The sequence below is a fragment of the Phyllostomus hastatus genome, unplaced genomic scaffold (genome assembly GCF_019186645.2).
Source record: "Phyllostomus hastatus isolate PE091 unplaced genomic scaffold, TTU_PhHast_1.1 phas_scaffold_21, whole genome shotgun sequence".
NCBI classification, from domain to species: domain Eukaryota; kingdom Metazoa; phylum Chordata; class Mammalia; order Chiroptera; family Phyllostomidae; genus Phyllostomus; species Phyllostomus hastatus.
This window is the reverse complement of record NW_025334017.1, coordinates 38,713,844-38,741,400: the sequence shown is the minus strand read 5'-3', so window position 1 is coordinate 38,741,400 and position 27,557 is coordinate 38,713,844. Positions and strand designations below refer to the sequence as shown.

Genomic DNA, 27,557 nt, shown 5'->3' with positions numbered 1-27,557 from the left:
GGTGGGGGGGGGGGTGTTATTTTACAACTGTGGTTCTCAGTCAGGGGTCATTTTGCACCCCCCCCCAAGGGATATTTGATAATGTCTGGAAACGTTTGGAGTTGTCACACTGTGTGCTGTTGGCATCTAGTGGGTCGAGGCCAGGACGCTGCTAAACCCCTTACAATACACAGGAGAGTCCCCACGACGAAGAACCACTCAGCTGCAAGTGCAGGACCCAGGCTGGGAAACACTGCTTGGGAACAGAGGCTAAGAAAGCAGCAGACAGGTGTCAAGTTCAGGAGCAAAGCCCTAGAGTCGAAGCCTCCTGGTGCTACCACTGGCCAGCGACCTAACCTCTCCATCCTCTCCTGTGAAACGGGAGCCACGATCTCCACTGTTACATCCTCGGAGGGTGATTTTAGCAGCTAAAGGAGACCAACGGAAAGGCTCGGGACCGTCCCCGGCTCGTGGGGAGCGCATGAACAGTTTGCCGTTGTCGTCATTCTAACGCACAGTGCTCACCACACCCCAGACGGGCGTGACATGCCTCAGAAGACACGCTCCTGAAAAGAAGTGTATAAATTACTTTTATACAATCATTTTTAAAAAATCTAATGATAATTTTAAGCCCACAAGGTGAGTCAGCTATTTCAAGGCACTCACTTAATGGTAAGTCCTTCCCTGAAAATCAGCCTTTCAGTACAAGAAGCCTTTCGGGGAGTATCAGATTTTTTAATTTTTTTTTTATTTTCTGGGTCTCTGTTTTATATGGGGAGAGGGCCTTTAACATTCAAAGCCGTTCTGTGCCCTGTATCTCATTTCAATTTTGCAACAATGCCGTCACTATAATGCAGGCTGAACAGCCATTGTTACCCGCAACTGCCGGACAAAGAGCGTCTGTTGTGAGCGAGGAGCCATCTGTAACTTATCAGGACCACACAGCAAGTCGGTAGCAGAGAGTGGAGCAGAACTCCAAGATTCCCCAGCCCGAGCTCCCACCTCGGCTGGAGTTGGCCGCTCCTCACTCAAAACAGCGTTTCCTATGGGCTGCCAGCAGATGAAAAGACAATAAGGCTTTGGAATGTTATCATCACTGTATATAGCAGCCTTGGAGGCCCCCTGCTTTCAAACCGTGCCCAGAGTCCTGATCAAAGGCGGCCGACCCTGCACCGCCCGCCCGGGGCCTCTGTGCCTGGAGCTGTGCGGACGGAGCTGAAAAACTTCTCCATGACCTAGACCTTCCAGGGGCTGCGGGGGGAGGTTCTGAGGGTGGCTGTACTGCTGGCTCTAAAAACACGCACGTGAGCGTGTGAGCGTGTGTCTGTGCGTGGGAACAGCCGACCACCTGAGCCGGGGGTGTCCAGCCTCTGGGCGTCTCTGGGCCACACTGGAGGAAGGAGAGCAGTCTTGGGCCGCACATGACTACACAAACGCTGATGAAAGCTGAGGAGCAAAAACAAAGGACTTGAGTAAACTTAGGATTTTACGTTGGGCCACATTCATAGCCACCCTGGGCCGCATGCAGCCTGTGGGCTGCAGGTTGGACACCCCTGGGACCTATCATTCTCAAGATGAGTCCTGAAACGGCAGCATCAAAATCGCTTGAGGACAGGATAAAAATGAGAATTCTCATTCTCCACTTCGGACCTACTGAGTCAGATTCTCCGGGGTCGGGGGACCGATGGTCTGTGTTTTGACAAGTTTCCGGATGCAGGTTGGAGGTTAAAAAGTCTGCTCTATGCTACGAGCTGTATGACCTCGAGCAAGTTACTAAGGGTTCTATGCCTCAGGCTCCTCAACCATAAAATAGGGACAGTCATGGTTCCCGCTTCCCTGGGCTCGTCACCGTTGAATGAACGAACGGAAGCAGAGCACTTTGTCTCTGGCACGCAGTGGGTGCTCGCGTCCGATCCCTGGAGCACATGATGTGGCCTAGGTTACCCTGGTGTACAGGTGAGTTGTAATTTCTGGCAAAAAAAACCTCGGGCTTTTGTCCTTTGCCTGCCCTCTAAGACTGCGTCTGAAGTACAGATGCTCTCAGAAATCCCAGCCCAAGCCACAGAGACTCCCCAACTGAGCGGCATCATGCCCCCAAGGCTACCAAACAGGAAAGGTATATCTAGTTACGGAGCCAAAGCGAGCTCCCCAAACAGGGCTCGTTACAAACTGCAGGTGCACACACCCACACCCAGGCTCCTGCCTCCCCGCCGTGCCCTCCCCGTTGCTCGGCTCCCCTCCAAGTGCTCCTGCGCCCGCTCCAGAGCCTTCAGCCCTCCGGCTGCTGCAGCCGAAGCCAGTGCACAGGGCTGTGCTGTGGGCACACCGTTGACTGGGGGGAAAGGGTTTTACTCCCCTGTCCTTCTCCCTCCCTGGTTAACTAGGATCCTTTGAGGCTTGTCTGATACTCACCCCAGACATGTGCTTTCTGTGCCGAGATCAGAAAGCCTGGGTGTGTCCAAGAGCCTCCTGAGAATTAGGTGTTCCAGGAGGTGACAAGCGTGCCGTTTACAAAGGAGGGCCACAGTTACCTGGAGCCAATCCACTGATTTTCATTTGTGTTCCCTGGAGCCCCTGGAGGTGCCTTCCCAGGGTCCCTCCTTACCGGGCAGGAGGTGCCTACCTGGAGGGGGGTGGGGCAGGAGGTAGGTAGAGAAGAGAGAGCCATGGCTTCTCATTGTGTTGTGTGCACAGTGCCCCCTGGAGTTGTGCAAAGGAGAGGCCCGGACAGGGCAGAAGCCTGGCATTGCTGCCACGGCCAGCATAAGGGGCCCGTCCACTGCCTCTCCGGAGCAGCTCTGCCTCTCTGCCTCTGTCTGCCGTGTAGGCTAAACTGTGGCAGAAAGTCGCAAAGCACTGTCCGGCCCAGTCTTAACCATAGAAACAGACAGTGTTTTAATGCAAGGATTTTTTTTTTAGTAAACACAGACCTAAATGAATACAATGTTCTCTTGAAATGCCATCTCAGTCTACAGAGCCAGAACCCTGTTTATGGGAGAGTGAAACCAGCCCCTTCTGAAATACCGGCTCCCATGTCAAACCCCCAAGAGGCCGGGAACAGCTAAGGAAAGCACAGGACTGAACGCCCCCCAACCCAGTCTGCTTCTGACCACCCATTACCCACCCCAGACCCCTGCATGTGCAACCGTGATGAGATCAAGCGACGGGGCTTCGTGAGATCTGGGCCCTCCGCCCGCCCCCCGCCCCCATCTATTGTGCTTGCACCACAAAGAACATCTTGTTTACCTTCGCCTTCAGAAGAAACTACACAACCTCCACTGGCGCGTCCGCCAGGGCGCCAGTCATTTGTGGAACCACAGTCGTGTCATAGCCTCTAAAGATAATTTCTAAGGAAGATGTCTCAGCATTTCTGAGGCTCAGACGCATCTCCCAGACCCGACAAAAAGTCCTCCTTTCTCTTTATTTGCTCGTTCTGAGGGTGGCCCAGGCAGCGCTTGCGCTGAGCGTAGTCATGCTTTACTCTGAACTTCAGCTTCTGTAAATATTTGGAAGGAAACCTAACGTGTAATGCTGTGCAGAGTGACGTGAGGGCTGGTAGTGAATACAGGATCGCCTGGAATCACCCCAGAAGGGAGGCGAGTGGCGTTTTGATGTGGTCGGCACCCCCGCTTCCAGCCCACGCAGCCCCACTCTATCAGAAACATTAGACCAGGTTGTTGCCATGAACTTCACAGACTCTACTTATTTCCCCCAAACTGTAGGAGACAGAGTCCCCAGTCCTGGGACAAAGATGACAAGGAAGGTGTGGGTAAGGTGATGGCAACCACAGCCTCCTAGAAAATGAGAAAAAGAAAGAATTTTGAAAACACACAGGACACTCAGTATTATATACAAACATAAAGAATTGTTGTCCTGGCTGGCGTAGCTCAGTGGATTGAGCACGGGCTGAGAACCAAAGTGTCGCAGGTTCGATTCCCAGTCAGGCCACATGCCTGGGTTGCAGGTCACGGCCCCCAGCAACCGCACACTGATGTTTCTCTCTCTCTCTCTTTCTCCCTCCCTTCCCTCTCTAAGAATAGATGAATAAAATCTTTTTTTTAATTTTTTTTAAGTTAAAAAAAAAAAGAATTGTTGATACAGCATACGTGCATTGTTCTTCCATTCCCCAACTTTACAGAGGAAGAAACTGAGGCTCAGGGTGTGGTCATGACTGAGTTCAAGTCCATTAGGGGGTCACATCTGGACCAACTCCTCGGCCGTGAGAGCCCCCACTCAAATGGGGGGGGGCAACCACCTTCAGTCCTTCAGCAAGCTAGGACGCCAGACAGGAGTCCCTTAAGGCTGCATGACCAAATCTGGGAGAGTTTAGTGCTTTAAAAAAAAAAAGATTTACTTATTTATTTTTAGAGCAAGGGGGAGATGAAGGAGAAAGACAGGGAGAGAAACATCGATGTGAGAGAGAAACATCGATCCATTGCCCCTTATATGAACCCCTATGGGAAATAAATCTGCAACCCAGGCATGTGCCCTGGCTGGGAATCGAACCCACAACATTCACTTTGCAGGATGACACCCAACCCACCGAGCCACACCAGCCAGGACAAGTTTAGTGCTTTTTGTGGGGAAAGAACCCCGAGTGCACCAAAAGCCAAACCTGGACTAACGGCCGGACTTTGTCTCTCCAGCTCATCGGCAGAGACATCGAAGAGGCCATTGAGGCGGAAACGTCGGGAGACCTTCGGAAGGCCTACCTAACTCTCGGTAAAGCGGAGCTCGGGGGGTCCCTGGCTTAGGCTGGGCTGCCTGGAGACAGAGACGGAGGTTTGTGTGCAGGAAGCTTTCACAGAACAGTTTCGGGAACAACAGGCCCAGCAGCATGGGGCAAGGGAGAGAATGCATGCGATGCAGTTGCAACTGGGGCTTTGCTGCTCCCCAAGGAGTCCTGATGCCTGATGCCCAAAGTGCACAAGGGGGCCAGGTCTTTGCACCCCACGTCAAGCAGCCGGCTGGTTGCCACCCAGAGGCATTTGCTACCTTGGGTAAGGCTGCTCCCTCCTTGGAGGACAATTCCTGGGATGAAACTCAGTCGTGAGCAGCCAGCAGGCAATACTTGGGCTTTGTCCTAAAGAGGTCATCTGGGGTACACACCTTGGCAATCACTATGGTCCCACTGAGACTACAGGTCCCTGAGAGCACCTGTCAACAGCCTGTCCAGTCTCAGGGAGCATATGTAGCTCCTGTGACACTCAAGAGTACCCAGGCTCTGGAGTCATGAACAAGTTTCTGCACATGCCTGATGGCTTGAGGGTGTCTTTTTCCACTTGGTTCCCCTCAACATTTGGAATGAATGAGGTCTGTTTAGAGAGTGATGGGAGGGAGACCAGCACCTGGCTGTGCCAAGCACGCACCAGGACCTTCTCTCCAGGTGTAGCCCAGGGGCAGGAAATAGCAGAGAGATGGGCGGGCACGGGGCTGTGTCCCGCAGGCTCCTTTTCCGTTTTCGCAAGCCCTGGAACGAAGGCATTGTCCGTGGCGCCGTCCCAGATGGCACACAACACAGAGAGGTGCTCCCCCAGAAGGAGAGGAAGAACCGAGAAAGCAGCCCTGGAAGTTAAAAAATGTCATCTAACTGCCAGGCCTTCTCTTTCCTTTCCTTTTTTTCTTTTTTGAACAATGTCAGCAATTGACTTAAAAAAAAAAACACCCGCATTTTGCATTCAAATTAGCAGGACTTCTATTGTGATGTACAGAGCCCTACCCCCGCCCCCAGAATGAAGACACGTGGTCCACAGCCCTCAGGGAGTAGAGAATGAGTGTCTTAGGTAAACGGAGAGACCTACACCTGGCCCAGCCGGGAGGCGCCAAACCCTCCCTGTGCTCACAGCGCAGAGAGTCAGGAGAACACCTGAATTCAGTCAGAACAGGAATGCTAACCTTTGTTAATATTAATTACTAATGGTAATGACATCGTTCTTAATATCAATGGTAATACAACCATTCAATTCCTTTACATGTACTTAGTGCGTGCCCGGGCCAGGGGCCGTGCTGGGTGTGCAGATCAGAGGTAAACGGGTCCAGTTTCTGCTCGCAAGAGGCTTAAAGACCACGCCGGATACACACGATTCCCAGAGGAGGCTGCCGTGATGCTAAGAACAACAACAGCCAGAGCCAGGGGGTCTGGAGGAAGGAGAGGCTCGGAGCCCGGGGCTGGGGGCCACGGACTTAGCTGCACTCCGGTGGTAGCGACCACGAAGCGATGAGACAAGACCTTAGGAGTCAACCGCACAGACAGTAGCCGTGACTTCATGGCCACAGTTTCTAGACAGCCCCCCACCCCCGTACTCCCACCAAGCTCATAAAGACTCCAGTGCACGGCTAAAGTCAAGGGGGAGGGCCTAGGAGACCAAACGACTGCCACCACTTGCCGCCTCTGGAACACCACTTCTCCAAGTGGGGTCCCCGGGCCCCGGCATCAGAATGGCCCGTGGGGAGGCGCGTGAAATGCAGTTTCCTGAGCCCTACGGCAGGCCGCCCCCTCAGAACCTTCAGGAATGGAGGCCAGAAGCTGCACTTGGACGGGATCCCCGAGGGTTGGCTCATGCTCACTGGGGTTCGAGAGCCCCTGCTCTGGAGTAAGGGGGAGCAGGAGGCCGCACAGCAGCCGGCAGCCCGGCCTTTCACTCACCACGTTTACCTCCGTATCTTCCCTAGCAAGCCCCGTGCGAACGTCTGGGGGGCTCCTGCCACTGCTAAGGACAGAGGCTGTCCACCAGGCGTAGACTGTATATGAAGGAAAGCCGAGGATTTCCTCCTCCCCAGACTGTCGGGAGAGGCCAGGCCAGGGGAGCAGTGGTCCACGCAGGTGTGGCGCGCACTGACCTTGGGCAGACGGGCGTCTCCGTGTCGGTTAGCTCTGCACAGGAGAGGGTCCCCAGGAAAACACGGGGAGGCCACCAGCTCAGAAGGTCTGGGGGTCACAGTGAGTCCCCAGTGTGCTATGCCCCAAATTGGCAGGTTCCCCCCAAACCACCACCAATCCTGCAGCTCTTGGATTGTCCTCGGGCTGGAGGGTCAGACACCTGGGTCTGGACTTTTCTGTCCCATGGACGCTCTCATGGCTGACACACGTCCTGGGAAAGAAGACCCCCAACTCAGACTCTGCCTCCCTAGTCCTGCTCCTCTCCCTTCCTCACAGGCATTCATCATATGGGCAGCTACCTAGGAAACAAGAGTTTCCATTAAGGACATACTAAGGCTGTACATTGCATGCTTATATTGAAGTTATCGCTTGTGATTAATCACTAACATCAAAAATGTGAAGCGTTGTGGGTCAGTGTTAACAACCTAAAGAGTAAACGGTTCGTTTCCCCCAAAGTGTTTGTTAGTCAGCATGGACTCATATGAGCCTGGAAAGGGGGAGAAGGGGAGAAGAACGATGGATCCCCCAGAGATGCACCCCATCTCCTGCTCGGTGAGCCAGAATCCTGCGGCACTAACCTGTGGATTAGGTCAACGCTGGTGGGCAGGGGAGGGCCAGGGAAGGGCCACCAGCAGCATCACAGGAGGTGACCTATGGGTGGGATCAAGCCTTTCCTCAAGCCCACGTCCCCGACTGCAAACTGAGAGGTCCATGGGGAACTTGGAAAAGACCCAGCGACGAGACTCCCAAAACAAACCCCGCGAGGAAAAGCGAAGGGAAGGAAGGTGGTTTGGCGTGGGAAAGTAGGCCACAGGCCAACTGAGGGAGCCCCAAGATGATGAAGTTCGCTTGCAGCAAGGATGCTGGCCCATCCGTTTCCTCTCCGGACCCGACTCCAGCATCAGAGGTTTTGTTTGGATAAGAACAGTTACTTCTGCGGGCCAGGAGCATGCGCTTGGTGGGGAGAGCCTGAGGATGGTCAAGCGTTCTTCCACCTCCCAAGAGTCTTGGGGGAACAGTAAGGGTTCTTACTCATCAGGAGGGGTTTTGACTCGGTTCTGGTGGAAGATTCCAGGTGCCCTGACCTGGGGAATCTTCCACATCCCATTACACAAAAGTAGGAAGTTCCCTCCTCTCGAACATCTGCCTCACTATCCTATCTCCTCCAAGGGTGGCCAGGTGGCACTCTGGGCTGTCTCTGTCCCTTCAAGGGTCTCCATGTTATTCCACAAAACATGACCGTCTCACATTCTTTTTCCTCTCCTCTGCCCAGTGAGGTGTGCCCGGGACCTGGAGGGCTATTTTGCTGACCGTCTGTACGAGGCCATGAAGGGTGCGGGGACCGATGAGGAGACACTGATTCACATCTTTGTGACCAGGGCTCAGGTAAGGCACATTCGACTCCCAGGTGGCAGGCTGCGACTTCTCTTTTTGCCACCACGGGCGCCATCAGCAAATAGTTTTTACCAAGGACCTATTTATAGAAAAAGTAAAACAAAGACATCCTTTGCCTTCCCAGACTTTGTGAAAGACCCTTTGTAAAGCTTTGCTTCAACCTGTGTCTCTTTGTAAAACTACAATAATGATAGCTGCTTCTATTTTTGTCACCTGTGGCTCCAGAAAGCTCACGGGGGTGTGCAGGGGGACCTCCCGGGGCCCTTCTGGGTGGTGCAGCTGGGCTCGGCCCCATTTTATAGAAGACAAGACTGAGACACTGGAACTCAGCACCGGACTAGGTTACCCGGTGGCAGGAACGATGAGTAAACGGTTTCCTAACTCCTGAGCCAGGCCTCTATTTAATTGTGCAGAAGCACAGCTGTGCACAAGGAACGCATCAGTGTAAGAAAATGCCTCAGCCTTTTTAAAATGATTAATCACCCATTAAGCAGCCTTTTCAGGCCCATTTTTTCCTTAATTGCCACCCCCCTTCCCTGTCAAGAAATGTTAACACCACAAATATGCCGCATAGTTGTTTATGTTCCATTTATAGGTGCCTTTACGTAAAAAAATGGAGGGGTTTTTTTTTCACCCTGTAAGAACCAATTTTTTGTCCCATTAGGAGTGATATTATCTCCCTTTGAGAACGCAAGAGCGTAAGAAAGGGGCAGGGGAGTGAGTAGCCCAAAGCTTGGGAGTAGCTGTGAAGCCTCATAGCAAATGCTTTGGAATATAGAGCCACACACAGAAGAAACGACGAGAAAAGGGGTGGGGAGAATGAATGGCATTTCAGCTGCAGCAGGCGAAGCCTGGGAGAATGACGTGCAACTGAGTGCTTAAAAACCACAGACATCTCCACTCAGAAAATTGTTACACGGAGCGGGAAAGCTACCAACCCAAATTCTGGCCCACAGCTTTTGACAAATAATATTTAACCATCTAACCAACATTGTTGTTTTCAAATAGAACTTAGCAACAAGAGTGTTCTTTTGTTTTTATTTCTGTTCCTGGAATTTCTCCTCCCCGCCTTCCCCTCCTCCTCCCCTCCCACTATTCATGTTTTTCTTTCTCTCTTCAAGTCTGTGCCTCTCTCTCCCCTCTTCCTCTTCTCTGACCTCCCTGTCACCCTTCTGCGGTCCCCATTCTCTCTTCTGTGGCTCCGAACCTCTCTCTTTCCTTTTCCTTCCCAGGTCTCTGTCTTCTCTCTCTGTCTCTTTGCAACTCCACCCCCCAACCTAAGTCAAAGGAGTAGGCTGGTGACAGAGCAGGGCAGGGATTCCGAAAGACCCAGGGGAACAGGCGGAGGGCTCCTCAGGGTTCTGCGTTCTGTCCAATGCAGGCCACGGAGCGTCCATTCCAAAACGCTCTGCCCATCTCAGTACTGACCGTGTGTCCTGAGTCATGCCCGCACGGGGACCATCCCGTCAGAATGCTTCAGGCCCAGCCAGACGTTGTTAGCGAGAACCCCTAACCCGCCAAAGCATCACGGTACAAGATCAGGGCTGCGGTGTGTGCCCCACATTGACCTCCCCCTTTCCGCCCCCCACCCCCAGCCAAACAGGGCACAAGCCAGGGGAGCAGAGGCACAGGCACCACCCGCCCGCTCCGGCCTCTGTCCTGCTCAGCACCACCCTCTTCCTCACTCACCCACCGGCCACTGTTCTCATCTTTCTCTCTCCCGTTCGGCTCTCTGACTGGGGCAGGGGTAAAAAGACCCAGAACTTGAGCGATGGTCTGTAGGTCTGTCTAGAAAGCGAGGTAGAGTTTACATTGTCAAAAAATAGGGAAAGAAACAACAAAAATTCCCGCCTAAAGACAGTGCTTGGCCTCTTTCATGAGACTCGCTGGGTTCCGTCTGCAAGTGTATCTTTCCTACGGCAAGCGTTCTCTCATGGACTAGGTGGCAGGAGTCTTTAGAACAGAACAGCCCTTCAATTTATGTTTATTCTCAGTCCTCTCACCACCTCTAGCGCTTTGGTTTTTCAAGCTTTCCATAAGTCGGACTCAAAATAAGACCTACAAATTTGGTATGGATGTGACTTTTGTTGCCTGGCTCTAACACACTGATCAGGGTATGAGGGGGAAAAGAGGCTTCATTTCAAATATCTGTGTTTTGCCCAGTTCTGCTACCTACGAACGATTCATTTTTTAAATAGCTGTTTAAAATTCCAAAGGGAAGTCATTTCAGCTGCAGCAGAAGCTGAAATACTTTTCAACACATAAACACCATGTGAGCCCTGGCTGGCATAGCTCAGTGGATTGAGCGCGGGCTGCGAACCAAAGCATCACAGGTTCGATTCCCAGTCAGGGTACATACCTGGGTTGCAGGCCACGGCCCCCAGCGACTGCACATTGATGTTTCTCTCTCTCTCTTTCTCCCTCCCTTCCCTCTCTAAAAATAAATAAATAAAATCTTTAAAAATTTAAAATTCAGTATTCTATCCCCCCAAAAAACCTCTCTTCCTTTAAAAAAAAATCATGTGAAATCCAAGTTTCAGCATCCGTCAAGTTTTCTCGGAACATACGCACACACGGAGACATCTCTGCAACCTCTGGGCAGCGGAGCTCAGCGTTGCTCTTGTCCTCCGCACCAGCGGAAGGGTAATAGCTCCTACCTCTAATGGTGCTTTTCAGGCATCAATGAGCAAACGAGAATGACATGCGTAGTGCGGTGCCTGCCTGCGTGTATGGTGAACATGCTATACACACGGCCGTCTCCACTGCTGTTGTGATCTCCTCTACAGGTGGACCTTCAGGGGATAAAAGCCAGGTTCCGAGAGAAGTATCAGAAGTCCCTCTCCGACATGGTTCGCTCGGACACCTCGGGGGACTTCCAGAAACTGCTGGTAGCCCTCTTGCGCTGAACCAAGCCAGAGCCGTAGGGGCACAGGGAGGAGCCGTCTTTGTCGAGAGCCCATTCCAAACCTGATTTGCAAACATGACTCCGGCTTGAAAAACTTTCAAGAGTCCTGGTTTAGTTTCTGGGCAGCTTCTGTTTAAGTCAAAGACAGTGGCTTCGATGTACTTGGGAAGGTCACCCTTGCACGCCGGCCTAGCGGGTGTCTGGGCTGCTGCTTCGCTTTTCTCTAGAGCATGGTAACTGAGTGCTTCATAAGTGCAAGTGAAATCAGCAGTTGATGGGGAAAAAAACTATCCATTCGTAATAAAACATTTAGAATTCTATATCTCACACAAGGGTATGTATGTTCTGGGTAAATATTAAATGGTTAATGTACAGGGAAGATAAAATTAACCAATTCATTAATTTCCCTTCTGTGTGTTCAATTTCAAAGCCTCAACATTAATTAAAGTTGTGGATTATGCCTCCATCAGCTGCTTTTCCAAAGACTGGGTTGACTCGTTTTGGCTCTTGTCCTAGAAATCTATGACTTGTGAAATTTCAAACATACTTGGGAAAGGCAAACAGTTGCATTTACTAGTAATCACCAAGGACAGTCGTCAAAACCAGCAGCAAGGAACCAGTGGATCCACCTATGAGAAATGCAACTAGAGGTGAATCCACTAATCGGTTACCTGGTTTACATGGTTTGTCTTGCTTCTGTAGACATTTGACCCACTTGAGTCTTCCATCTGATCTTCAAATACAATTAGGCTGGGCACAATGCCAACAGGATCAAGGTCAACGGGCTGACTCTTAAATGGATTTGTTCCGCACCAATAGCATCTCTGTTCCAAGACGTTTGTCTCAGAGCCATATGTTGCCAGACGTAGAGGGTTCTGTCGAGACAACCGGGACACTTTGGTCCAATGGTTATAGCTATCACTCCGGATGATTGTTTGTGTCTGGCACGGCTAATAGCATACTTTCATATTTAATCTCCCTAGCAGCCCTGTGAAGTTAATATCACCCCCTTTTATCAGTTGAGGAAACTGAGACATTAAGCAACCTGGCTAAATTCATTTGCAAGTAATAGATTTCAGGGCTTGTTGACCTCAGAAATCACATGCTAATTGCCTTTCTTGGAAAAATAAAACAAAGCACATGGGAGTGGGTCTATATTCATTCACCTGCTGAGGTCCCTACTCTCTGCCAATCACTGTGCTGGGCTCTGGGGATACAAAGATAAGTAGGACACTGGCTATGCCTTGGGCAGTTCATCCCCAGGCCAGTAACAGAGACAGATGCCTCCCTTCGACAGAATGCTGTTAAGTCCATGAATACAAGCACGTAAAACTCTCTGTCCACAAGCAAGCAGGGGAACAGGCCGCTCTGCCTAGGTAAATGGGGACCACTTCAAAGAGATACATTTGTGTGGGGTTTCGAAGAATGCATGGAATGTCTCCGGAGAAACAAGGAAAGAAGGGCATGGGCGGAGGTTCAGAAGCATTAGGAGATGCCATGTGTTCAGAAAGCAATGACACCTGTTCTCCTGGGGCATGGATGCGGTGAGAGGAAGGAGAGGGTCGGGGAGGCAGGCGATGGAGCTGCCAAAGTGTTTGCTTGAATCACGTCAGCAATGGTGTTGCCTGCCAAGCGTGGGCCTGGCCCTTTGGGCAATGGCGGTCCCTGGAGATGTTTAAGTGAGGAACATTTGGGCCTAGGAAATCACTTTGCTTGTGTAGTCCATGTACAGCAAGTAGACCAAATGCTCAGTATAAGAATACACGTCATGGCGTGTTTTCTAGTCACTGTAAAAGAGTGACTAACAAATTAAGGCGTCATGTTCACATTTGTGTCCTCCATACACGGAGTAGTGTGTCTCTGACCCAGCGGAGTGGAGTCTTGCTTGCCCAACAGCAAGAGATCAGTGCACAGGACACTTCCAGGCTGCAAGCAAACTGTGTCTCAGACCACCCTGCGGCCAATAAAAATGCCTCAGAGACGCTCCCCTCACCCACCCTTTGGGGTTGGGGAGTTGTGGTCTACTTCCTTGAGTGGGGAATTTTACATAACTTATTTGGGATTCTCCTGTACTGGAGGTTTGCCTGTTCTCCCATTGTTCTCCCATTTAGTACTTTATTTACATCCGTATAGACTCATGAACAATTTATTGTGTACTTTGGGTTATAATCCAATTCTATATTATTTATTTTGTTGCTCAAATTGTTCCAGCTTTGTCCATTGGGAGCTCTTAGAGTTGGCTCCAGTGTCCCTTTGACACACCCCTCCACTTGGCTTCTGAGTGCTCCTTTAGTTTCTGTAACTATAGGATAGTCCAAGCCCATCTTGCATATTCTTTGCCCAAGCCCTACCATCTTCCATTTGTCCAAGGCATCCTGGTTCCTTTGATTAGATGATGGTATTAGAAACCAAGATCTGGGCACTGGGAGTGCTCATTGCTGGGGTGTCACTGCTTCTAGGCCCACTCAGTGGACAGAACTAGGAAATATAAGTCTGTATACTAAGCCACGTATCACACATGTCTGTATGTATACATGTATGTAGACAGAGGACATAGATACAGGTTTAGATGTAGGTATAGACCTAGATTCATCTGACTCTACGTTAAGTTATACCTGATTCAAATGATGTCTTCAACTTTCATCCAGTACCACCTGGTTCATACTGGAAGGGGGATTTTTGACTTTGACTTCTTAAAAACGGCACAAGGAGACAAGATAGTGGAAGGGGCGCTCCTAGAAAAAGGAGCCGTGGGGAGAATCGAAGCAAACCACACACATCGCCCTGCATGTACCACGGACAATGCTTCTATCTGGACTGGCACAGTCTGTGCCGGGTCTGGGAGAAAGGGCCGGCCACGGCTGAGTGCCCCTCAGACCTCCACACCTGGTGCCCAAGGAATTGTGCTTAGGTTTCCAAGAGAATGCTCCATGGCTTCTTCGGAACCAAACCAGAAATACCGATGTCTTCCATTCCTGAGGTAACCAGTTTTCAATGAGCTCAAAATGTGTCCCGCCAACACTGAGCCATGGAAGCAAAGCGGAGAGAAAGACCAGCTTCAGTGTCAGAATCAAGACAGTGGGTTTCCATGTCAGCCTCTCCCTGTTAATGATTCTTGGTTGCCAATAACCGTCACTTTAGGACTTCTTAGAACAGTGGTATCTCAAGAGGCCTGAGGCGTGTTTAGACTTTAGAAGGAAAAGGGCATTGGCATTGGATCATCTCTCACTGTGAGTAATGTGGGCCTGGATAATATGACTCCGAACCAAAATGTACACACTAACTGGTCAAAGTCTGAACCTGTTCCAAGTATTAATTTTTTAAAAAATCCTACGGAACAAGTTCGCGTTAGAACAAGTCTCCGGAAAAGGTTGAGCCAGAAGAAAAAAGAATCAGAAAAACAAAATCGTTTTCACACAAGCATTTCATTCACGTCAAGTGTACGGCACAAATATGTACTATGTGTGCATTTCTATTGGCAGGACCTCTTTTCATTGACTCTCACCTAACCTACTTGACCGGTCAACCAGCACGCCCTACCCCTCCACAGAGTCTACAGGTAGATGTCCTGGATGCTCTGAAGGCTGGGGACTAGTGTGGGGCTGGGGAGGAAGCCTTCTCTCTCCTGGTGGTTCATGCGTTTTGCAAGAGTGCATTTCATTTATTCTCAAATCTTATACATATTGTACTCACTGTTGTAATTACATAACTTAATTAAATTGTAAACAAGCTAATTAACTGTTCAAGTGCAAAAAGAAGGAGTTCTTGTGTATACGAAAAACTAAATTGAATGCCCTGGGAAGATTTTTTCAAAAAAAAAAAAAAAAGGATAAATGCCAACATTGAGTGCTCATCAGCAGCTCATTTGCAGAGAAAAATTCTAAGCAAATCAATATACTCTTGAATGCTTCATATGAAAAATCAAATTATAAGCTTGTGTGTGTTTTATTGTAATGATGCTGTGCTTTCAGCTTAAATATACGTGGCTGATTGCCTTTCTCAGTGTGTCAGAGAAGAGGGCTTCCACTGAATACACCTCTTCTCTTCCTTCTGAAGCATTAATCTGTCTGGGATGACCACAGGCTTTCCTTCCTGTCAAAGACCTTGGAGGCACCGTCACCACCTACTGCATCTCCCGACACCTAAGCCTCGTGCAGTGATTAAGAGCAGGGGCTGAGGAGAGAGAAAGAGCAGGGAGAGACTCCTGGTGGCCCCAGTCACAGGCTATATCACTCTGAGAAAGCGAAGTAATGGTTTGAGAAAATGGGGTGATAATAGTTCAGAAGCTCCCCTACTTAAGCACCAAAAGCAAAAGGGAGCCTTCACAGACGAGGACAATGCCACCGCCAGGACAAACAGGGCAACTCTGCCTGCGAACAGGAGATGTTTTCAGAGGTCACCCATTTAGTGTTATTTGTATAAAAACAGCAGCAGCACCAACTAAACTGATGTGTAAGTGGAGGAGCTGTACCCCATAGCATCTTGGTTCTGACTAATGAGATAAAGTCATGGAAACCCTGAGCACACAGATGGACCCGTGCCAAGCGCTCCCTACACAACAGCTGTGTTGTTGTCTAGCTAAGTCACCCATCTGTGCTGGGGCGGTCAACCCTGGAATGGAATCATGAGGCAGCCTATTGCATGAGGAAGCAAATTAAGGTGCAGATAGATCTCACGTGGACTCACGCCTCCCACCCTCCTCCAGCCCTTCCCCACCTGGGCTGACCTGTCAGACCAGGATGGTCTCTCACCTGCACACACCAAAAGCAAAAGGAGCCTTCCCCCAAGGCCATTTCCGACCCCACAGCTGGCATCCTAGCGCTGGGAAGGGTTTGCCACTCTTACACCTTGAGCCTTTATGAGGGCCGCTGCTTCCCCTCCACTGGGATGTCCAATTAGCCCCTTGTTCCAAGTACATGCAAAGAAAACTCTTGATTTCACCCACCCAACTGGTTCCTTCCTCCGTTCTCCCTATCTCACTAACAACCCCAAGCCACCCAGCTGCTCAAATCAAAGTCACTGTTGACTCCTCCCATGCCTCTGTCCTCAAGGGCTGTGTATCAGAGGTCCTTTGGTCCCATTGCTCCAAACACCTTCAGTTTTCCGTGTTTCGCCACCTCCACAGCCACCACCCCAAGCCGAGCCTCCATCCTTTCCCGTCTGGACCCCTGCAGTTGCTTCACATCTGGGTTTCCTGCTTTCCCAGTTCCTTCATCTCTGGGTCCTTCTGGAACCCCCACTCCCTCCCCCTCACTTACCAGTCACTGACCACATACGGCTTTTTCTGTTCCTCAAACTTGTCGCCCTTATTTCTGCCTCAGGACTTCTGCACTTGCAGGTCCCTCTGCCTGGAACTCCCCTCCTCAGGGAGCACCCCGGGAGCCCGTCGGAGAGCACATGTCACCCCCTCCAGAAGCGGACGCTGGCTACCACATCAAGTCTCATCCCCATCACGGGCCTCAGCACACACCCAGACTCTCCCTTCGACACCACCCTGGATTGTCTGCGTAGTGGCTGTCAGCGTCACCATCTCACCTTGCCTGTCCCCACCCCCATGTAATCAGTCACCTCTCTGTGCTCTCTCTTTTACATGATTCCATCATAGACCTTAACATATCATTCTCCATTGTTCCCCTTTGATTCCATCATAGACCTTAACATATCATTCTCCATTGTTCCCCTTATTCATCTCCCCAAGTAGACTGGGAGCTCTCTGAGACCAAGGACCATCTCCTACTCAGCCTCTGAGCCCCCGTCCACATGGCAGTTCTCCCCAGCTCTGCCCACCCTGCCTTGCCAGGCCGCTGGCTGAGAAATTGTCTTTCCACCCTGGCCGGCGTAGCTCAGTGGATTGAGTGCGGGCTGCGAACCAAAGCATCGCAGGTTCGATTCCCAGCCAGGGCATGTGCCTGGGTTGTAGGCCACAGCCCCCAGCAACCACACATTGATGTTTCTCTCTCTCTTTCTCCCTCTCTCTCTCTCTCTTTCTCCCTCCCTTCCCTCTCTAAAAATAAATAAACAAATCCTTAAAAAAGAAAAAAATAGTCTTTCCCTCCACCCCCTTCTCCACCATCGTGCTGCCTTCACAGCACGTAGCAGCCTCTCGCATCAACTCATCCTTAATTATTCATCTGTTCGTTCTGTTTACCTCTTGTCTTCCACCCCCCTGGACCCCGCTGACTAGAACAGTGATGGGCACATAGTAGGTGCTAAATAAAGACTTGTTTACAAAGGACTCATTCAGACGTATCTGTTAAACGGAGGTCTAATCCAGTGATTTGCTCTCGGGGGACTGAAAGATCAGGGAGCTCCGATGCGATGTTTACGACCGTTACTCATGGTTTCCAACACGAGACACATGGGCGTGATTTGTGAAAATCAAATTCTGAAGGAAACGTTGGGGGTGGAGAAGAGAGCAGGAGGGCGAGTGGAGGTTTGGCTAATGAGCGAAATAGGTCTTGAACCGCTCCGGGGCATTCGACACCCAAATTACTGATCAGTGGCCTCTTTTGTTCGGCACTGAGAACCCAGATGGGAGCAGCAGGTCCCTCTGCCACTCCACTAATTCTATTCCAATTAGTCTAATTAGAAACAGGCCCAGGGATAATTGCCCAGATGTTTGGCTGCATCGGAGGTCACATCGCACAGGCAGCCCCAGAACAGTAACGTAGATAACGGGCATACACAGGGTGGGGAGAAAGGACGCCACTTAGAAAGAGCCGGTTCAAATGCACGGTCCAGGGATTCAAAAGCAAAGGTCAAGTGTGAAGGAGCTTCCACAGCCCTCTCTGAGAGGGAGGCCTCAGGGCACCTGCCTTCTACAGCCTCCTCCTCCTGCGCCAGCAGGGGAGAAGGGACGTGAGATTTGTTGGCCACGTCAGCCTGGCATCCTCCGTGTGACATGTAAATAATATCGGCCACAGTGAGCCGCCGAGGCCCGCAGCATGGCTGAGGACACGGGGGACAGGAGCTGGGGGGTGCGGCAGCCACAGGGCTGGTGAAGTGGGGGCTGGCGCTGAGCCGGCTGAGGGGGCCAGCGGAACAGAAACCAGCCCGGGGCTGCCAGCCCCCAGATAATATTTCGTCTGAATGGCATGCGAGGCCTGGCCAGAACGGGTCCTCCCGGGGGAGGGAAGTGTACAGCTAATTCCAAACAGGTTATCAAATATAGAAGTGTACCTGAGATCTCCTCGGACGGCACTGCGCCCAGCTTCTGTTTATCGTGTCCTCGGCGACGCCGTGGACCTCGAGCGGCTTATGGAGATCATTTACACATCACGTGGAAGATGCCAAGCAGGGCGTGAGGCGCATCAGGAGAAAAGTTATTGGCGTCTACTTCGCCTCTGGCCGTGAGTGAGCTAGGCCAGGGAATCACGCCTGGTGGCCTTAAGCGACGACAACAGTGTCTGGCGCGGAGGTCCCTGCCCTTGGTTGCATGGCTCACAGAATCTGCCCGGAGATTGGGGTTTTATTGGACTTAGACTGGAGTGCAGCCCGGGAACTAGGGAACTTTACATTTCCCCCAGGGACTTGACCGTGAAGCCAGGGTGAGAGCCACAGCCCTAACGCAGCTGCAGGTGGAGGAGGCTCCGAAACCCAGGCTCCATCCTCACCCAGCAACACGCCCAGAACCGCCCGTCACCTCCAGACTCATTTTAAGCAAAGAGGAAGAAGGACCAGTCCCTGACTCTTGCCACAAAGGGGTCCTTCTGGGGTCATACAGTATACCTCTACATAGCTTTTATTGAAGTCCTCTTAATTTTTTATAAAATCCTAATTCCTTACACTAGCATCTGAGGCCCTATCTACGTGTCCATACATCCCTCCAACAAATACTCACTGAGCACCTACTGTGGGCCCAATGTTGTTGTTCTCATGAGGCTGTCATTCTGTTAAGGAAGATAGAGAATAAGCAATGAAACATTACAAGTAGAATAATGTTTCAGAGTGATAAAAACATAAAAGTGATATGACATAGGGAGACAGGTGGGAGGATGCAAGATACTTCTGGCGGTCAAGAAAGGTATGTTTAATGAAATAAGGTCTGAGCTGAGTTCTGAACTCTTAGAAGCTAGCCACATCAACATTGGAGGGAACAGCATTCCAGCAGAAGGAACAGCAAGTGCAAAGGCCCAGCCTCAGTCTCCCTGTAGCCTGCTTTAACTCCTCTGCTATTCTGCTGATGTCACCAGCTCCCCCACTTTTGCACTTTGGGATTTGTCCAAGGAGTGGTGCCATCCTCCAACCCAAATCTTTTACTTTTCCAAGAACCCCCTCCTCCAAGAAGCTTCCCATGTCCAGCCCCTCCTCATTCTGACCACTCTCTGCTTCATCTCCAAAGTCTGTGAGTGCCCTTAGTAAACTGCAGTGGGTATAAAAGCACATGACATGATGGTTGTCACTATTCATGCCTCCTTCACATCCTGCCTGAATGTGCATTGAGTCATCACGCCACTAATTCTATTGTCTTGTTGTTTCACCTGGTACAGTCGGTCTCCTCCCCTGGGACATCAGGCATTGTTCCTTCAGGGCACAGACCGTGTTTTCTGCTTCTTTGCTACCCCAGTTGCTCCTAGAACAGGGCTGGGCATTTATTCACAGTCCCTGACAAGAGCTGTTTATAGGAGTTGACTAGGTTGCCAATGAAGAGTTTGTTTCAATGAGAGAATTAATGAGTTAGCCTCCCCTCAAAACCGCACAGCCTTCACTCCATTGTGCACTCGCATTCTCTCCACCGCACAGATGAGGAAACCAAGGCACAGAGAGGCGAGGTAACCTGCCCACGTCACACAGCTGGCAAGTGGCAGATCTGGGACTGAAACCCAGGGCTGTCTGGTATTAGAGGAGGTGCCATACTGCATGGCACAGCCCCACGGAGAATGAAGAATGAAAGTCAGCAGTTCCACTCTTGATTTTTCAATAAAGGAACTAAAACTCATACAAGAGTTAACAGAGGTGACCTGGCTCATAGATTCAGTGCCAAATCCAGGGCCAGGATTCATGGCTGAGGATGCCAAGGCCTCTGGGCTCTCGGTGTTGTCAGGTCCCTTTCAGAAAGGTCACAGTTTTGGTTGAGATTCAGCCAAAGTATCAGCTCTTTGTTGTGCCGTCTGATGAACGTAAGTCCTGCCAGGGAGCTCCTGACGAAAGGTGAGAATGTCTAATGAAATGGCCAGTAGGCGGGAGGCCGGAGAACATTCATTTGTCTTAAATTAGGTTTCCTTCCTCCCTCCCTCCCTTCCTTCCTTCCTTTATTCCTTCCTTCTTCCCTCCCTTCCTTCCTCCCTCCCTCCCTTCCTTCCTTCCTTCCTTTATTCCTTCCTCCCTCCCTCCCTCCCTCCCTCTCTCCCTCCCTCCCTTCCTTCCCTCCTTCCTTCCTTCCCTTCTTCCTCCCTCTCTTTCTCTTCCCTCTTTCAACTACTTGAACGGTCTTGACAGAGAAGGACAGGGGCAAGAAGCTAACAGTTATCAAGCGCACTGAGCAGGTCACATAACTTCATGGGTAGTATGGGCTTGATGGAGGGTTATCAGGTGTAGCAAATAAAAATACAGGATACACACTTACATTTGAATTTCAGATGTTGAGAAAATATTGTAGCATAGATATGTCTTGGGCAATACTTGGGACATATTTATACTGAAAACCCTAGTTCAGTGAAACCTGCCTCACAGGACTATCGTGAGGATTAAACAACACCCCGAGGGGAAAGTGCCCAGAGGTACCTGACCAGAAGGCGGCGGTGGTAGGTCCGCTCCAAGACGGCTTTTCTTCCTGTACGTGGCCGTTGGAAATGGACAGTTCTGGGCCTTCATGGCTTAGAAAAACGGCCACTCTAGACTACTGACACATGGTTTCGTTCAGCAAATTTACCTGGGGAGAACATGGCTCCCCCTCAGTATGTGAGGCTCTCTGCTCTCTCCTCGGCCCCAGGGAAAGAAGGAGGAAAGGCTGGAATCAGTTAAGTCCAGAAAACCAGCTAAGTCCAGAAAGTTCCTCCTGAGATATGATAGTAGAAGAGATAACAGGATAGTGGTTTTGTAAACAGACTTGAGTTGGCTGAGCAAGAGGAGAAAATGAGATGGGGAGATAGTGGGGGGGAATGGGGGAGTCGGAGGGGAGCAGAGGCTAGGGAGAGGCCACATGAAGGAAGTTCATGGGAAAACGTCCAGTGGGAAAGGTCCGTTCCGCCTAAATCGGAACATCTGAGCCGCTTGTGTGATGCGCGGGGTGGAAATGTTTCTTGAAGGTTCTCGGACAACCGCTGGCATCTCTGTGAAGCAAGCAGGCTTGTCTTCGACGCCCTTTCCTCTGCCCATGCAGCGGCAACCCCAAGTCTGGCCTCCTCCCTGCCCAGCAATCCCCCACTGCCCACGGAACATTGTTCTAAGAAAAGCTCCACCTTAATGTGCTACTCCAGGTTTGGTGTTGCTCTGTTTACCTACGGTGTCCCTTCTCAGACCCCAATAAGTTCATCTGACAAAGTAACTTCAGGAATAGAACATTCTTTCCAAGGATAATTCGAATTTTGGTAACACCTTCTGGAACAATCTTTTCCCCTCCGTTCCTTTATGAGTGTTATCTAATTCATTATCTCCCCTAGATAGAGGAGGAGGTGCTTCACAGGCAGAGGAGAGAGCTAGTACACGCTCTGGCAAAAACGAGACCTTTGTGTCTCTCCAAATACGTTCTGTGAGCAGGGGTAGTAGGTGTGTAGAAGGTGTTCGATACTTTTGTGTAGGAATGAAATGATGAGTTGGTCATCATTTGACCTGATGGCTCAGTAACTTCAGCCAAGATCACCCTCATCACTGCTGTTACTCAACCGTTTCTGAAGGAACACGCACTGACCACAGGGAATCGTAGTCGTGTTGCCAGTTCGCCACTCCCCCACCTCCACTGTGTGATGCTCTCTACTCTGGGAGCCACAAATACAGTTCCGCTTCTGGCACTTGTGTTGAAGAAAATCCTGGGGATGACAATAGGACTAATGTGCACATCTCCTGGGTGAAAAGGCAGATTCCTGACTGCTATAATTACTACCAATGTTGCACAATGCCTTGGGCAACTGACAATGCACTAGGTGTTACGAAGAGTTTAAATAGCAGGCTCCCCAGCCTCCAGCTCATGTCTGGAATGTCGTGGCCTGTGCTGGCCTGCCCGTCAGAATGGAAAGCACAAGAGGACACTTCCTATGTCCTTACCCAAGGCCCTGGAGATTCGGGCAAGCTTTCCTAGGAATGGGGATTACCAAACCAACCATGTTTGTCTTGGCCCACTCTTCTTCCCTACCTTTTGACTACTCAGGTGTAGACAAAAGAAAGAGATGGCAAGGGGAACCTTTACCCAAGAGGCTCCTGAATCCCTGGCAAGGTTGAGGACTGAACTTCAAGAACAATGTGTGAAGCTAATATAAACTAGCACCTCTCCAGTAGCATTTATTTCTCCCCCTCCCCGCAACAAAAATTATTTACAAAGAACGGTGAACACTCACCATACCTCAGACAATTAGGAGTATGAGACTATAACCCAATATCAGAATCAACCTAGTATCAGAAGCAGATAAAATTGGTTTGAGAGAAATAGTGAGTAACCTATTTATGCTTTACGACATGCAAGAGAGGAGATCCATTTCTTAGGAAGTCAGTAAGAAGAGAGTTCATTGCTTCTACACTCCTTGACTTGAAGATACGGATTGTAGGCCAGTCTTACAATTGGCCAGTGATCATCTACTACGTGAATGATATCTTTTGAGGGAGCCAGAGTACAGGTTTATACACACATATGCACTCCACAAAATCTCACCGTGTCTTTTTAAAGACCGCAACTCTTAAAGCAAGCAACAGGAAAAGTATGGAAGATGGTGAGGTGCGTCCCTGCCAGAGTCACTGTGGATCCCGAGGGTGAACGGAGCCATCATAAGTAAGTTTTGAAAGCTGTGGGAAAGAGTCTGTTACGGGCATTTGTTGGACAATGTGGTTATAGTTTTTCTGCCTTGGAGACAGAAGATAATCATACCTCCATCCTGCAGGGCCAAATTTCATGGATGCCACAGGACCCCTGGGAATGGAGCTAGGAAGTGGGAAAAGCACTGAGCCATCCCTTTAACTGTAGACATAAGAAGGACATTCGAGCAGCACCCAAAGGGATAGTTGTGGTTCCCAAGGCAAGCTGTATAGTCTGTTGGCGGGCCATGATTGGGTCTGCATAAACCTTCTCACGTAAAGATGAATAAATAAACAAAAGAGGCAGGCTATGGAAAAATACTGCAGGACAAAGAAGAGAAGGCTATTCTAAAGACTTGAGAGTATGTCCAGAAGAAAATTTTTCAAAAACTTCAGCATGGATAGTGCAAAAAGAAAGTGACATTACTTCTGTAAAATAAGCAGAAATAGAAATCAGCTGAGCCAGAAAGAGAGTTAGGTGAGCTGTGGAATTATTTCAGAGGAATAAAAATGCAATAATATATTTTAAATCTGCACTGGAAGCAGCAAAGAGGAAACCTAACCCTATGAAAAAGTACACAATGACATCAATGGTAAGTTCTACAATGTGAGAGTTCTAGAAGGCACAAGCAAGCAAATATTTAAGAAGAGATCATGATTTATATGAATAGGCCAAGTTTTAAAAATACATAGGTTTTGTTCATGAAAAAAACTACAATTAAAGTAATAATCAAAGATATAATTGAAGAAAATTTTCTTAGGCTGAGTAAAGGCCAAAGTATGGAAATCAATAGCCATGTTTTATAGGCAAAATTTACTTTTTAAATAAGAGTAGGTACCTGGACATATCCTAGCAATATTTTCTAATTAAAAGAATAAAGACAAATAATTTTAAAATATGTAAATTAGTCAATTCCCCAACCTCTCTGCAGCACTGCAGTTTTTCCAGAATAATGTGGGTGGTTTTCAGAAAATTTTGAAGAAAAAAATGTATTTATTATTTTAATTGAGATATCATTGACATATAACTTTATATTAGTTTCAGGTATACATCATGATTTGATATTTATACATATTGTTAAAAAGTCCCCACAATAAGTCTAGTTAATACCCATCATCATACATAGTTATAAAATTTTTTTCTTAAGTCAAGAACTTTAAGATCTATTCTTTGCCCTGGTTGGCGTAGCTCAGTGGATTGAGGGCGGGCTGCGAACCAAAGCATCGCAGGTTCGATTCCCAGTCAGGGCACATGCCTGGGTTGCAGGCCACGGCCCCCAGCAACCTCACATTGATGTTTCTCTCTCTCTCTCTCTCTCTTTCTCCCTCCCTTCCCTCTCTAAATATAAATAAATAAATTTTAAAAATCTTAAAAAAATATCTATTCTTTTAGCAACTTTCAACTATGCAATATGGTATTATTAACCATAGTTACCATACCTCATCACAATCCCTTGGCTTATTTATAACTGGAAGTTTATAAATAAGAAAAAAACAGACCCTAAACTGTCATACCCAGCCAAGTTTGTTGTTTATAGGATGGCAGCAAATACAAAGAGAATCTTGGATAAGGAAGGATTTAGAAAAATGCTCCTCTCCCCAATTCTCCCTAAAAACAATTATATATGAGTCAATGAACTTCAGTTAATCAAAAAATGAGTCAGAGTTAAGCGCTTAAGAATGAGAAAACTGTGGCATAAAAGAACTGGCAGTGAAAATGTAAATCAGCCAAGGATGGAGCTAAGTTTAAAGACTAGCTGTAATTATGTTTCAAAAGCAAATAGCAAAAGCAAAAAGTCATTCTTAAAAGATGAGATATAGCATATAAAATGATTTCACATCAACAAACTGGAACTTAAATTCCAGGTTATCTTCACAAAAACCAGGGACAAAGAAGTAAAAAGTGTTTCAATTCTTTTTCCTACCCAGCAGGAAGTTGAAAACTAGTTTGTTTGTTTTTTTTACCTTTATTTTTAATCATTAAAAATAGGTAAAAACATTTCATAAAAACTTAAAAGAGCCCTGGCTGGTGTGGCTCAGTGGATTGAGTGCTGGCCTGTGAACCAAAGGATCATCAGTTCGATTCCCAGTCAGGGCACATGCCTGGGTTATGGGCCAGGTCCCCAGTAGGGGGTGTGCAAGAGAGGCAACCACACATTAATGTTTCTCTCCCTCTCTTTCTCTTTCCCCTCTCTCTAAAAATAAATAAATAAAATCTTTTGAAAAATAAATAAACTTTTTTAAAAACTTAAAAGAAAGCCACTGTTAAAAACATAAACAGTCTGAAAAGGGCAAAAGTAAGTGAACAGTGTCCATCTCTGTTGGTGAATTCCATTCTCTGTCTTTCCTGACATGGGGCAGGAATATAGACTTATTCCTGCCCTCAAGGAGCTACAATATGAGAGAGAGATGAAAACACATGACTAAAAATCAGCCTGACATGAGAGCTTTTCAAAAATGTATGCATACAATTCTTCTATGAGGACCTAGAATTTATGGTGGGACAGGGGTGAGTTGGGAAGGAGGGGGGTTGAGAAAGGCTTCCCTTCATAATACTTAGGACACTTAAATCATTTGTTTGTCTGTCTTCCCTACCAGACTGTAAGCTTCACAAGGGCAAGGGACCTTGTCTTACTCAGTGAGTGGATGGACGAATGGATGGATGAATGGACCCTTGGTTAGTTAGACCCTTACCTTGCTCAAATCACATTTCCCCAAGGGATTCTAATTAATGCTACTTCTAAGGAAGTAAAGTTCACCCTCTCAACAGGTGTCTTTCTATAGGTCATCCACCTGCTATACCCCAGCAGAAAGTTGCCGAATCGTGCCTCAGAGGCCTGGAGGGGGTGATATTCCGGCCAAAACGCTTTTCTCGCCATCAAGAGCGCCTGCCCTGGGGAGCAGAGAGGCGAGGCAGTGTATTATTATTCTTGGTGACTCACAGTGCTAAAACGAGAGAGCAAGAATGCATCTTTGACCGTATTATTTCTTTCTTCCCAATTTAATTTAGAGCCCAGAAAGCTGATCTGTGGCATAAATGATGTATCAGGTCAGGAAATAGTTTGTGGGGAGAAGGGGGCCCTGACAGCCAGCTTATACACCAACAGTCCACGAACAGACCTGCTGTTATCTCTGCCGGCCTTTTCTCCCCTTGCCCACCCCAGGGGGAAATACGAAGACATTTTCTGGGGGCAGGGGGGCAGGCAGGGTGAAGGAAGAGCCAGGAATGCCTCATTTGTACTACTCGAGCAACAGCAGGGCTGGGCCTTCTGTTCTCAGAGCACAGTTGTCACGGCAACGCCAGAGTCAAGGAGCAGGCGGCCTTTGGGCCGCTGTCTGGAGTACAAAGTCCCTGTCCAGCTTTGCACATGCTGGTGAAAAAACACACCCAGCCAAAAGATACAGACACGGGTGGGCAGGAACTCACATACCGAGACAGGTTTTGCAGTCACATAGCAAGAGGCAAGTTCCTTCCCACAGCTTCTAATGACCCAGTCCACCGAAGCCTTCTTTGTTTGATCCTCCTTCTTCTTCTTCACCTTCCAACTGTGGGAACAGGAGACAGTCGGAAGACAACAAAGAATGGCCATCCATCCAGTCTCCAAGGAGCCGCCACACGGCCTTTAAGGGCAGATCTGCTCATTCTCGAAACATGGTTCCTTGGGACCGACAGCTGTGGCTCACTGGTGAGTGGGAAAGTTGCACCCTGCCCCGAAGGCTGTTGGGAGGACTGGACCTGGACATGCGTGGTGGAGTATGATGGCGGCTTCCGTGCTGCAGTTGTCAGACCTGCTGCTGCACCGAGGCAGCCTGCCCCTCCCCAGGAACCCAGGCCCAGCTCACCCAGGCAGGGAAGACTCTGTGCAGAAGCTCTGGGGAGGCCCCCTCTCCGAGGGTCAGCCTCCGGCGGTCCCTTCTGGTCACCGCCGGGCACAGACTACAGTGTGGCCTACAGTGGGTGGGCTCAGATGTCACCTGGCCCAATCTTGCACAGCCACACGAGAAAGTAAGTACAGGGGGATTTAGCGACTTGTCCAAAGACACAGCCAGTCTGCGGCAGAGCCCATACTCGATCCAAGATTCCTGGAAGCTGAGTAGATAATAAGGAACATAGCGATTGCTTAAGACACAGGAAACAGTGAGAGTGAGCAGAAGACCAAATTAGATGCTGAAAGTTGGGCGCTGGGAACTATTGGAATCTAACAAGATTATTTTCAGAGTAATAATATAATAAACGTTACCCATAAGTTACCACAGTGAACCCAGTCTGTTCCAGGCTCTTTACTGGATGCTTCCCACACCTTATTTCTCTGTGACAAGGACTGTTATTCCCATTTCACAGATGGAGAAACTGAGGCGGGAAGAATATAAGTTCCTTGCCCAAGACCACGCAAGATCCGGAGAGGAAATATCAAGGTTCTCCCAAGTCTTTGTGCCCCCAAAGCCTGAGTCTTA

General features: G+C 49.2%; 1 protein-coding gene across 1 annotated transcript in view; it reads left to right on the top strand.

The window, feature by feature from the left end:
• Positions 1-11,642, top strand: part of ANXA13 (annexin A13) — a 46,654-nt gene extending 35,012 nt beyond the window's left edge. Inside the window, exons 10-12 of the mRNA XM_045860706.1 lie at positions 4,626-4,701; positions 8,133-8,245; positions 11,041-11,642. Coding sequence (XP_045716662.1) covers positions 4,626-4,701; positions 8,133-8,245; positions 11,041-11,160 — 309 coding nt within the window. The 3' untranslated portion in view covers positions 11,161-11,642. The remainder of the gene's footprint in view (positions 1-4,625; positions 4,702-8,132; positions 8,246-11,040) is intronic.
• Positions 11,643-27,557: the final 15,915 nt, after the last annotated feature.